Here is a 14,354-nt window from a genome sequence, read left to right on the forward strand (position 1 = left end):
CCACTTTCAGGCCTACTGTGTTTCTTTACCTCGTCTTTGTCCTTTGTTCAGTTCTTACAGTTTGGTACTGAACTTTGTCCGGAGAAATCACCAAATAATATAATTAAAAATCATAGACTTATAGTATTCCAGTTGTGACATGTTATTCCCCATCCACAGGATAGGGGATAACCATTAGTGTTGGGCGCGAATATTCGAATCATGAATATTAATCGTGAATATCAGCACTTTGAGAATTTGTGAATATTTAGAATATAGTGATATATATTCGTATTTTCAAATATTCTAGATTTTTTTTCATCTGAACCCATGATCCCTCCCTGCTTCTTGCTTGTGGGCCAATGAGAAGGCTGCAATGTCTTTGTCTGAGCTTAGCAACATCCCTAGAAACCAATAGGAAAGCTGCCTACCCCTTACTATATAAGAACCTCCCCGGCAGCCATTTTCTACAGTTTCAGAGTTCTGAGAGAGAGAGCAGTGTCATTGCTGTGCTCTGTGCTTTCCACTCATTACATTAGATAGAGTGTTAGATAGCATATATATATATATATATATATATATATATTACAGTCAGTGTAGGTTATATCCTGATATAGTGTAGCTGGTGCAGTGCAGTGTGTTAGGTAGTGTAATAGGTTCTGCTGTCCGTACATACATGCTACAGACATAGTGCTGTGATGTCACAACAATACATAGTGCACCAATCAGTAATATGTAGTTAAACCTGCTAAAATGTGAAGTGTCACCTATTGCGTCCAATTATTCACATTAGTGCTGATTAGCGCAATCGCGAATACATTGGAGCACTCTATCTGCATATAAAGTCATTTTTAATGTTCTGCCGTCCCAACCATTTTCTCCAGTCTCAGGAAACTTCTAGCAGCTTGGAAAATGTAGCAAAAGTGACCCACGCCTGTATTGCACACGCATTACCCGAATATTACATTGCCGATTTTTGCAATCAAGAAAATAATAGCGAATTCTCGAATATATGACGAATATTGTACAAATTATTCGCAAAATATTGCAAATTCGAATATTGCCCCTGACGCTCATCACTAATAAGCATTAGATCTGTGGGAGTCCCACAGGACCCTGATAGGACCCCCACGATCACGAGAATAGGGACCCAATACACAACAGAGCCTACCAAAATGAACGGAGCGGCAGGTCCAACATGCACACTTATGCTTTATTCATCTGTACAGGAGACAGCAGAGTACAGCACTTGGCTATTTACTCCCTTACATATGAATGGAGTGGCAGATTGCATCCCTGACAAGCCGCTCTGTTCATTTTGGGGGGCTCCAAGGAGTGCGGGGTCCATGTTCTCATGATCTATGGGGGTCCTATGGATAAGGGATAACTTGTAGCATCCAGAGTAGCCATTTAAAGGAAGTTGTCAAGGGAGCAGGAAAGTATGGGGTAACTGAAAGTGATCCTAAGATTTATCTGAACGCAAATAACTAGCTGTTCTATCATTCACTACAGAAGTTTGTCTTAGCCCAATATTTATGTTAGCTGTTGGGTCAAATCTGAGACTGAAGCTTCAGATTGAAATTGTTGGGATATATGTTCAGCCAAATCTACTCAGACAAGAACGGAACACTTATGTAACAATAAAAATGTCTGGCTCTCAGCAGTTTGCATGCGTTTTTATTTAATCAATAGTTCACACATATATAAAAAATAATATATCTCTAAAAATAAAATAGCTAGCTATCACTGATTAGCATACAGCTTTCACTTGATCAATAATTCATACAGTGCATAAACCTTCTACTACAATTAATATATTAATTTGATGATCTTGGTCCCTCAAATGCGGATGTCTCGCATTAAAATGATCAAATAGTTAAAAATACACAAAAAAACGGTTATCAATACATAAACTTATAAAATTTGGGTCCGCGCTGGGTGTTCCCAGTCACTTTTCCGGAGGCCGTTTTCCTTAGGGTACTTTCACACTAGCGTTATTCTTTTCCGGCAAAAGGGCTCTTTTCCGTCAAAAGGGCTCTATGCTGGAAAAGAACTGATCAGGCATATCCCAATGCATTCTGAATGGATAGAAATCCGTTCAGTTTGCATCAGTATGCCTTCCGTTCAGTCACTGTCAGGCGTTTTGGCCGGACATAATACCGCAGCATGCTGCGGTATTATGTCCGTCCAAAATGCCTGATCAGTCGCCGGAATGCCGGATCCGGCATTAATTCCCATTGACTTGCATTAGTGCCGGATCCGGCATTGCAAAACAACTGAAGGATGGAAAACTGTGAAAAAGACTGCAAGACGGATCTGTCCATCTAAATTGCAAAAAGAAAAGTCAGTCCTGTGTCCCAACACGGACAATTACTTGCGCTGCTGCTGGTCCCGGAGTAGTGTGGTAGGTCGTGCACACTGATAGATACAATATGAAGGGTTTTGGAACCGCGCTGCTCTGGACCGTGTCTCCCGATAAAAGTGGATGGCATAGGGTGAGCCCCTTTTCCCAGCACCCAAAGGATCCAATCCTCCACAGATCTCCTCTTCTAAGGGTTCAAATGGGATAGGCAGAATAGTGAAGCACCCTTTGCAATCTTTTGTTAAAAGGTTTTATTATACTCACAAGAGTTGGTAGACAAAGGCATGTAATACAAATATCAGAACGTCAGGTTCCTGCCCGACCCGGGTTTCGCTGCCTCGCTTCCTCAGGGGCACTAGAAGATCTGTCCATCTGCACGACAAGCGAAGAGACTAATCCGTTCTTGCAATGCAGTTATAGACGGATCCGCACCCGGATCCGTCTACAAATGCTGTCAGTTACCACACTGATCGGCGGATCCGGCAGGCAGCTTCGACGACGGAACTGCCTGCCGGATCACACTAACGCTAGTGTAAAAGTACCCCTAATCTCTGGCTTCAGCCTACTCGACCTCTGAACCAACTGGCAGCAGAAACACTTGTTATCCCTTCAAATGGAAAAAGGACATAGTGCAGACCTGCAAGTAAAAGAATTCTCGATACTTTATTGTACTTACAAAGTTTTATCTTTCAACATCGCACATAAAAAGGTAATAGTACTGCCCGACCCGGGTATCGCTCCTGCTTCCACACGCCCCACACATTACAGCTAACACTCTACCCCGCTGCCCCTCTGCCATCCTGAATGGAAGGGGGGGGGGGGTTCTGCACGCTCTGCAATCTTAAAACGGGGGGGGGGGGGGAGGGGTGCTGCGCGCTCTGCATCTTGAAAGGGGGGGTGCGGAGGAGGGGGTATTAACCCTTCAAGCATCGGTCCGCTGCCAGGGCAGAGCAGCGGCCCAATGGTTAGCCCCATTCCAGACAGCGGTCCCTAAGAACCACGGCATGGAAGGGGTTAAACAGTTATTTGAAGCAGAGTGTCAGGGCCGTGTCCTCATTGGTCGGCATGATGCTGTGGGCGGTGCAGCCGCGTGTGGAGCGATGTGTCCTGATTGGTTGCCCTGCCGCGCATGCCCAGTGCAAAACTGGTGACACACACACGGACATAGCGCACTCACCGCACTGCGCTTTTATTATATAGGATTAGGGATGAGATTGGGATATTGTTATTTATAAACTTAACCTCTTGCCGCCACGCTAACGCCGAAAGGCGTCATTGCGGCGGCTCCCCCAGGCTACGCTAACGCCAATAGGCGTCATCTCGCGTGAGCCGAGATTTCCTGTGAACGCGCGCACACAGGCGCGCGCGCTCACAGGAACGGAAGGTAAGAGAGTTGATCTCCAGCCTGCCAGCGGCGATCGTTCGCTGGCAGGCTAGAGATGTGTTTTTTTTAACCCCTAACAGGTATATTAGACGCTGTTTTGATAACAGCGTCTAATATACCTGCTACCTGGTCCTCTGGTGGTCCCCTTTGTTTGGATCGACCACCAGAGGACACAGGTAGCTCAGTAAAGTCCCACCAAGCACCACTACACTACACTACACCCCCCCCCCCGTCACTTATTAACCCCTTATTAGCCCCTGATCACCCCATATAGACTCCCTGATCACCCCCCTGTCATTGATTACCCCCCTGTCATTGATTACCCCCCTGTAAAGCTCCATTCAGACGTCCGCATGATTTTTACGGATCCACTGATAGATGGATCGGATCCGCAAAACGCATCCGGACGTCTGAATGAAGCCTTACAGGGGCATGATCAATGACTGTGGTGATCACCCCATATAGACTCCCTGATCACCCCCCTGTCATTGATTACCCCCCTGTCATTGATTACCCCCCTGTAAAGCTCCATTCAGACGTCCGCATGATTTTTACGGATCCACTGATAGATGGATCGGATCCGCAAAACGCATCCGGACGTCTGAATGAAGCCTTACAGGGGCATGATCAATGACTGTGGTGATCACCCCATATAGACTCCCTGATCACCCCCCTGTAAAGCTCCATTCAGATGTCCGCATGATTTTTATGGATGCACTGATAGATGGATCGGATCCGCAAAACGCATCCGGACGTCTGAATGAAGCCTTACAGGGGCGTGATCAATGACTGTGGTTATCACCCCATATAGACTCCCTGATCACCCCCCTGTCATTGATTACACCCCTGTCATTGATCACCCCCCTGTAAAGCTCCATTCAGATGTCTGCATGATTTTTACGGATCCACTGATAGATGGATCGGATCCGCAAAACGCATCCGGACGTCTGAATGAAGCCTATCAGGGGCGTGATCAATGACTGTGGTGATCACCCCATATAGACTCCCTGATCACCCCCCTGTCATTGATTACCCCCCTGTCATTGATTACCCCCCTGTAAAGCTCCATTCAGATGTCCGCATTATTTTTACGGATCCACTGATAGATGGATCGGATCCGCAAAACGCATCCGGACGTCTGAATGAAGCCTTACAGGGGCATGATCAATGACTGTGGTGATCACCCCATATAGACTCCCTGATCACCCCCCTGTCATTGATTACCCCCCTGTAAAGCTCCATTCAGATGTCCGCATTATTTTTACGGATCCACTGATAGATGGATCGGATCCGCAAAACGCATCCGGACGTCTGAATGAAGCCTTACAGGGGCATGATCAATGACTGTGGTGATCACCCCATATAGACTCCCTGATCACCCCCCTGTCATTGATTACCCCCCTGTAAAGCTCCATTCAGATGTCCGCATGATTTTTACGGATGCACTGATAGATGGATCGGATCCGCAAAACGCATCCGGACGTCTGAATGAAGCCTTACAGGGGCGTGATCAATGACTGTGGTGATCACCCCATATAGACTCCCTGATCACCCCCCTGTCATTGATTACCCCCCTGTCATTGATTACCCCCCTGTCATTGATTACCCCCCTGTAAAGCTCCATTCAGATGTCCGCATGATTTTTACGGATGCACTGATAGATGGATCGGATCCGCAAAACGCATCCGGACGTCTGAATGAAGCCTTACAGGGGCATGATCAATGACTGTGGTTATCACCCCATATAGACTCCCTGATCACCCCCCTGTCATTGATCAACCCCCCTGTCATTGATCACCCCCCCTGTCATTGATCACCCCTCTGTAAGGCTCCATTCAGACATTTTTTTGGCCCAAGTTAGCGGAATTATTATTATTTTTTTCTTACAAAGTCTCATATTCCACTAACTTGTGTCAAAAAATAAAATCTCACATGAACTCACCATACCCCTCACGGAAACCAAATGCGTAAAATTTTTTAGACATTTATATTCCAGACTTCTTCTCACGCTTTAGGGCCCCTAGAATGCCAGGGCAGTATAAATACCCCACATGTGACCCCATTTCGGAAAGAAGACACCCCCAGGTATTCCGTGAGGGGCATATTGAGTCCATGAAAGATTGAAATTTTTGTCCCAAGTTAGCGGAACGGGAGACTTTGTGAGAAAAAAATTAAAAATATCAATTTCCGCTAACTTGTGCCAAAAAAAAAAAATTTCTATGAACTCGCCATGCCCCTCATTGAATACCTTGGGGTGTCTTCTTTCCAAAATGGGGTCACATGTGGGGTATTTATACTGCCCTGGCATTCTAGGGGCCCCAAAGCGTGAGAAGAAGTCTGGTATCCAAATGTCTAAAAATGCCCTCCTAAAAGGAATTTGGGCACCTTTGCGCATCTAGGCTGCAAAAAAGTGTCACACATCTGGTATCGCCGTACTCAGGAGAAGTTGGGGAATGTGTTTTGGGGTGTCATTTTACATATACCCATGCTGGGTGAGAGAAATATCTTGGTCAAATGCCAACTTTGTATAAAAAAATGGGAAAAGTTGTCTTTTGCCAAGATATTTCTCTCACCCAGCATGGGTATATGTAAAATGACACCCCAAAACACATTCCCCAACTTCTCCTGAATACGGCGATACCACATGTGTGACACTTTTTTGCAGCCTAGGTGGGCAAAGGGGCCCATGTTCCAAAGAGCACCTTTAGGATTTCACAGGTCATTTACCTACTTACCACACATTAGGGCCCCTGGAAAATGCCAGGGCAGTATAACTACCCCACAAGTGACCCCATTTTGGAAAGAAGACACCCCAAGGTATTCCGTGAGGGGCATGGCAAGTTCCTAGAATTTTTTATTTTTTGTCACAAGTTAGTGGAAAATGCTGATTTTTTTTTTTTTTTTTCATACAAAGTCTCATATTCCACCAACTTGTGACAAAAAATAAAAACTTCCATGAACTCACTATGCCCATCAGCGAATACCTTGGGGTCTCTTCTTTCCAAAATGGGGTCACTTGTGGGGTAGTTATACTGCCCTGGCATTCTAGGGGCCCAAATGTGTGGTAAGGAGTTTGAAATCAAATTCTGTAAAAAATGACCTGTGAAATCCGAAAGGTGCTCTTTGGAATATGGGCCCCTTTGCCCACCTAGGCTGCAAAAAAGTGTCACACATCTGGTATTGCCGTACTTAGGAGAAGGTGGGGAATGTGTTTTAGGGTGTCATTTTACATATACCCATGCTGGGTGAGAGAAATATCTTGGCAAAAGACAACTTTTCCCATTTTTTTATACAAAGTTGGCATTTGACCAAGATATTTATCTCACCCAGCATGGGTATATGTAAAATGACACCCCAAAACACATTCCTCAACTTCTCCTGAGTACGGAGATACCAGATGTGTGACACTTTTTTGCAGCCTAGGTGGGCAAAGGGGCCCACATTCCAAAGAGCACCTTTCGGATTTCACTGGTCATTTTTTACAGAATTTGATTTCAAACTCCTTACCACACATTTGGGCCCCTAGAATGCCAGGGCAGTATAACTACCCCACAAGTGACCCCATTTTGGAAAGAAGAGACCCCAAGGTATTTCGTGATGGGCATAGTGAGTTCATAGAAGTTTTTATTTTTTGTCACAAGTTAGTGGAATATGAGACTTTGTAAGAAAAAAAAAAAAAAAATCATCATTTTCCGCTAACTTGTGACAAAAAATAAAAAGTTCTATGAACTCACTATGCCCATCAGCGAATACCTTAGGGTGTGTACTTTCCGAAATGTAGAACCTCAGGAAACATGACAGGTGCTCAGAAAGTCAGAGCTGCTTCAAAAAGCGGAAATTCACATTTTTGTACCATAGTTTGTAAACGCTATAACTTTTACCCAAACCATTTTTTTTTTACCCAAACATTTTTTTTTTATCAAAGACATGTAGAACTATAAATTTAGAGCAAAATTTCTATATGGATCTCGTTTTTTTTGCAAAATTTTACAACTGAAAGTGAAAAATGTCATTTTTTTGCAAAAAAATCGTTAAATTTCGATTAATAACAAAAAAAGTAAAAATGTCAGCAGCAATGAAATACCACCAAATGAAAGCTCTATTAGTGAGAAGAAAAGGAGGTAAAATTCATTTGGGTGGTAAGTTGCATGACCGAGCAATAAACGGTGAAAGTAGTGTAGTGCCGATTTGTAAAAAAGGGCCTGGTCTTTAGGGGGGTATAAACCTGTGGTCCTTAAGTGGTTAAAGGCTATGTAAACCTTTGGGAGCAATTATTTATTATTGCATTGTACTCATTTTGAACCAAAATTTTTTTTTTAAGGCTACTTTCACATCTGCATTTTTGCTGGATCCATCATGGATCAGCAAGGACACTTCCATTAGGATAATACAACCAGCTGCCTCAGTTATGAATGGATCCGGTTCAGGGCCGGACTGGGACAAAAAATAGGCCCGGGCATTTTTGACTGAGCAGCCCAATCACATGACCCCCAACAGGCCCCACCCCCTTGCAGTTTAGGGGCGGAGCCAAAACTGGAAGCACAATTGAGAGGCAGGGCCAGCCACCAGTAAGATAGGAAGGCTTCAGTCAACACACAAGCTTCTTTGGGGGTCCCCAGGTGACATTAGGGGTCTTAGTACGATCCGACCACCTAATCCAGCAGAAAATGCAAGGAATCGACTGGACACAAAGCACAGCATGCAGCGGTTTATGTCCCGCTGATTCTCTGCATTTTTCCCAGATTGTGGCCGGATCTCTGCCGTACCCCATTATAGTTAATGGGGCTAGTGGGCATTCTGTCTGCATCCAGCAGTGCCGGAACCAGTGAATTCTCAGATGGAAGAGCCTGCCAGGATCACTAACGCAGATGTGAAAGTAGCCTAATACAGCGCCCCATACCTCTTATATCCAGTGACGTCTCTTTTGATGTAGACGTTCTCTTTCTTCATCTTTTCCATTCAGACCAGACCGCCATGATGATTTCTTTCAGCCATCTCTCATCTCTGCAGAGTTTGACAGACATCTTAGTTTCCTACTTTTCCATCATCCTCCAATTAACATCCCATCATGCACCCCCAATACTGAGAAGCTGTGCTCCCCAAAACTATACTGCAAAAAGAACTGTGCTGAGCTGATGCTGTGCCAGGGTGCCCCCACAGTAATGGTGCTCCCAAAGTCCCAACTATAGTAATTATTTCTTTGCCAGAGTGCACTTAGTAGTAATAGTGCTCCTACAGTGCCCCCAACAGTAATTGTGTCCCACAAGTAATAATGCTCCCATAGTCCCCCAGTTGTAATAAAGCCCACCATAATGCCCCGATAGTAATAATTCTCTTTATAATGTGTGACAGTAGAACCCCCCCCTTATAATGTGCACCAGTACAAAAAATGCCCCGTTGTGTGGCAGTAAAAAAATAAATACCTCCTCTTAGTGCCCCCAGTAGAGCCAATGTCCCCAGAGGGCCCTCATGTGTTCTAATGACCCGTACTGTGTGCCACTACAAAAAACACTTAGTGCCCCCAGTTGAGCTTAGGTGCCCATAGTGACCTTATAATTTGTGCCAGTATAAAATACTCCCATATAGTCCCCCCAGAAGATGCCCCCATAGTGCTCCTTCCCTGTCTCCATAGTGCCCTCCATAATGTGGCACTATAAAATGCCCCTATAGACTGCCCCACATAGATACCCCCATAATGCTCCTTTCCTCCCTTTCCCATAGTGGCATCAAAATGGGTGCCAGTATTAAATGCCCCTATATAATGTCCTCATAGTGCTCTTGTCCCCTACTTCTCCATAGTGCCCACCTATAATGCGTACCAGTATACAGGGCCCCCAGTAGATGCCCCCATAGTGCAGTCATACATGCACTCTCCACATACATGGACGCAGTCATACACGCACTCTCCACATACATGGACACAGTCATACACGCACTCTCCACATACATGGACGCAGTCATACACGCACTCTCCACATACATGGACGCAGTCATACACGCACGCTCCACATACATGGACGCAGTCATACACGCACTCTCCACATAAATGGACGCATTCATACACTCACTCTCCACATACATGGACGCAGTCATACACGCACTCTCCACGTACATGGACGCAATCATACACGCACTCTCCACATACATGGACGCGGTCATACACGCACTCTCCACATACATGGACGCAGTCATACACGCACGCTCCACATAAATGGACGCAGTCATACACGCACTCTCCACATACATGGACGCAGTCATACACGCACTCTCCACGTACATGGACGCAGTCATACACGCACTCTCCACATACATGGAGGCAGTCATACATGCACTCTCCACATACATGGAGGCAGTCATACATGCACTCTCCACATACATGGACGCAGTCATACACGCACTCTCCACATACATGGACGCAGTCATACACGCACTCTCCACATACATGGACGCAGTCTCCACATACATGGACGCACTCATACATGCACTCACCATATACATAGATGCACTCATACACACATTCTCCACATATATGGATGCATTAATGCACACAGTCACCACATACATGGACGCAGACATATACAATACACGTATATAGACACCCAGCTTTCCTGCTGTGCCTCTCCCGCATACACTAATGCCTCTGCACTTGTGCCATGCAGGATAGCAGGGAAGCTGGATGACATTTCATGATATAATTCACCCAGCTTTCCTACTGTACTGCAAGTCACATGTGCACAGTCTGGGAAAGCTGAATATAACCCCAGTTCCCCTGCTACTCACATCACTGGTGCAGTTCTGACAATCCAACTGATGTTCAGCATGGTGGGCAGGAAAGTGCAGGCTGCAGGAATCGCGGACATAAAAGGGGGCGTGGCTATCATAGCTCCGCCCACATCGGGCCGTCCTGTTGCTGGTCACCACTGTCCATTATAAGAACTAAGGAGGAGAGAGGCGGAGCAATGTCACTGATGTCAGGAGGTCAGTGACAGAGTGCAAGTGGTGCAGGAGAAGTCAGCTGCTCTGACAGGGGTCCGGGGTGACGAAGTACAGTGACTGCTCTCGGCCCCGAAGCAGCTGCTTCCCTGATAGTTACGCCACTGGGTAGTGCTCATCTCCACTCCTGCCCAGCTGATTGTGTTTGGCCCGGCCCACCAGGCGGCCCGGCCCACCGAGCAAATGCCCGGTCTGCCCTATGGCCAGTCCGGCCCTGATCCGGTTGTATTATCTCTAAAATAGCCCTGCTGGATCCCTTTTTTTGTGTCCGAGAAAGCTAATACAGCACCATTGACTTACATTGTGTTTCATGACGGATCTGTCTTGCTCCGCATCCCATGATGCACTGAAAAATGCTGCTTGCAGCGTTTTTCTGTCCGGCATGGGAATGCAACCAAACAGAATGAAATACATTTTGGTGCATTCCGTTCAGTTTTGTCCCCATTGACAATGAAGGGGATCAAAACTGAAGCATTTTTCTCCAGTATTGAGATCCTATGACGGATCTCAATACTGGAAAGGAAAAGCACAGATGTGAGAGTAGCCGAAGTTGGTCTTTATAAAAAAATATGGCGCCCTGTTTTCTGTACAGAGCTGACATGCTCTAGTAGCACCCTTTGAATGTTCTGTCTTTTCCATCAGACCAGGAGCTGATGGACTCCTTATCTCTGATATCTGGCATTACAACACTCATTATAGCTCAGTTCTTATCTTACTAATAACAATGTTGCTTAAATAAGTGTTCATGACCTCTCAGTAGTTTAGAGATAAGGTTTATGGCACAAAGTGAAAGTGAAAGTACCAGTCATACAGCTAAAAAAAACAGTTAACCCTTTGTGACAGAACAGCTCAAAATTTTTAATAAAGGCCAATTGAAAAAATGACTTTTAGCCAAAAAACGAGTAACATGCAATCATAAACAAAATTGCCTCCGAAGGTATACTTAACCTTTAAAGCGCTAATTTTAACATCATGCTATTTTATTTATTTATATGAGTTAAGCATTTCATTCATTGACATGTCCTTTTTATCTGCAGTTGTTAATATATAATTTTATGATTTATATGATGCTTCAGAAGTATGTTATTTGACTTTTGTTATTTCCATAAATAATGAAGCAAGGCAAACATGGATTGCAGAAGGCCCTGGTGCAAGAATGGTCTACGGGCCCCTTGATGCCCAACTGTTGATTTGTTTTGCTAGGTTCCACTTCACTTTAGGGATCTGTGAATATCAAAATGATGGGACCCCTTAATTAACTATTTTAAAGGGGTTCTATTGGATGCGGCCAGTCAGCAGAATGAAGAGACTGTGTTAACAAAGGCACATTGGCTCACCCAACATGTATTTCAGCCATGTGAACATGGCCTTATTAGGTCAAGTGATGTTAGCTGTAAACTTCTTTTATATGTTTGACCTAGATAAACTTTGTTGACCTTTCAAACTATCATTATTGATTACTATATAAATGAGCAGCTTGCTATACATATATACTTAGTAGAAGAAAAGTCCCTAGTTTGATGTCCATTTAATAATAGTTATGAAGCCTTCTTTTATTTACCACTGGTGCTTTATGCAAGGCAATAGCTATAGGACGTAGCAGTTACCCCATGCCAAATAAGAAAAGGCTAGTATTGTGAAGTACATGACACATTGTACATGGGGGAGTTACCGACTTTTGCAATGGGACTCAAGAGCTTGAGGTTTCACTGTATGTGCTTAAAATTTTTTATTAGTGAAAAGAAAAGTGGTGATATTTATATGGAGCTTATTTTTAACATCTATTTTTTATCTCCATTTTAGGAAGTGTTTGGGTGTTTAGTCTATACAGTAAAAATATAGATTCGAGCCAATGTGACCAAAATCTTTACTTCTTTGCTTTTGGATTCTTGATATTTCAATATGTTGTCATTGGCCTAAGCTTAATCGTTCCATGCTTTGGTTGTTCAGTAAGGTCACTTTTCTATGAGAGGTGAGTAGCTTTTATAGATGTTTTCTATATTTCTTGATGTTTTATGACACAACAAACTAAATATATACAATTTTCAAATCTATATGCTCAGCCAATCGGTGGCCACAGCGAAAATATCCCTCAGCCAGTGATTGGCTGAGCTGGCATTTCCTATGAACAGAAAAATATCAGGAACACCAGCAGAGACCCAGCAAGCATCAGAACAGGAGCATCAGAGGTGAGTATGACTTGTTTTGTTTATTTTCTGTAAAAAAGAATGAATAGACAACCTTTTCAATGCTCCAAGAAAGAAACAAAACATTTTATGTTATCTACTGTCTTAGATACATTGAAGTGTATTGTTTACATCGGGGTCTTTGCATTATACTTTTTTCTCTGTTGGTTCCACTCCTGGTCTTGGCTTACAAAGTATCCTTAAAGTGTTTTATTTTTTTTTCATTTCTTAGCCTACCCCATTATTATTATTTTTTTTACAAAACATATAGAACTTTCTAATTTTAATTTTAAATCGGAGCTGATATAATTTCATTTTGGGTCGTATTTACGGAAAATACTCAGAAACAGGTAGTTTAATGGATATTATTTACAAAGTACAACAAAACCGAATCCTGTAATTTTCTTCTGCACCTGATGCCTATGCAAAATGAGTTTGTGTTATACAGGATGTCTTATATCAGTGCATGTGAGTTCATGGGGAGAGGATGCTTTTTATTTATTTATTTACATTTTATCAGGATCTTGCCAATGTGAAAGTAGCCTTATTTATATTTCACTACTCGGCTCATGTTAGCAGGAAATACATAATCTGTGTATTCCCTGCTGTCCCTACATACAGTTCCCTGGTCACAGTGATATAATGGTAACAATCCATTTAAACGCTGTTATCAATGAGTTTTATACCATATCATTTGTCTGGTATACATACATAGAATAGTGTAGTAGACTGCACTACTCTATGCAGCTGCATCCCAAGGAAAGTTATACCGCGCTGCAGTATGCATGGTAGTCTGTGGGAACATACGACTCTTTACGGACACAATTAATTTGTTTTATGAAGCAGGTGTGTCATAAAAATGACACTTTGCCCTTTTCTAGATAAATTCAGATTTCATTTTAACATTAAGTTCTTTAACATTAATTTGACATAGACGTTAATATTTGTATCATAACTGCTATTGATGTTATTTCTCATTGTGTTTCAGGTTTGATTGACAAGGCTCTTAAAGAAGAGAAAAATCAACTATTACCAGAATATTAACATGGCTGTCAAATGGAAATGGGATTTACTGTAAATCTTAGAAACCTTCAATATCACAGAAATCTGTAGCAACTTGAACTACTGGTTGTTTTGCAAATTAATATACACTCACCTAAAGAATTATTAGGAACACCATACTAATACGGTGTTGGACCCCCTTTTGCCTTCAGAACTGCCTTAATTCTACGTGGCATTGATTCAACAAGGTGCTGATAGCATTCTTTAGAAATGTTGGCCCATATTGATAGGATAGCATCTTGCAGTTGATGGAGATTTGAGGGATGCACATCCAGGACACGAAGCTCTCGTTCCACCACATCCCAAAGATGCTCTATTGAGTTCAGATCTCGTGACTGTGGGGGCCATTTTAGTACAGTGAACTCATTGTCATGTTCAAGAAACCAAT

General features: G+C 43.4%; 1 protein-coding gene across 1 annotated transcript in view; it reads left to right on the top strand.

The window, feature by feature from the left end:
- LOC120980955 (transmembrane protein 272-like) overlaps nucleotides 1–14,047 on the top strand; it is a 32,257-nt gene extending 18,210 nt beyond the window's left edge. Inside the window, exons 5-6 of the mRNA XM_040410351.1 lie at nucleotides 12,522–12,690; nucleotides 13,893–14,047. Of these exons, the coding sequence (XP_040266285.1) occupies nucleotides 12,522–12,690; nucleotides 13,893–13,902 (179 nt within the window). The 3' untranslated portion in view covers nucleotides 13,903–14,047. The remainder of the gene's footprint in view (nucleotides 1–12,521; nucleotides 12,691–13,892) is intronic.
- The last annotated feature ends 307 nt before the right edge of the window (nucleotides 14,048–14,354 follow it).

This window comes from Bufo bufo, chromosome 10, assembly GCF_905171765.1.
Source record: "Bufo bufo chromosome 10, aBufBuf1.1, whole genome shotgun sequence".
Taxonomy (NCBI): Eukaryota; Metazoa; Chordata; class Amphibia; order Anura; family Bufonidae; genus Bufo; species Bufo bufo.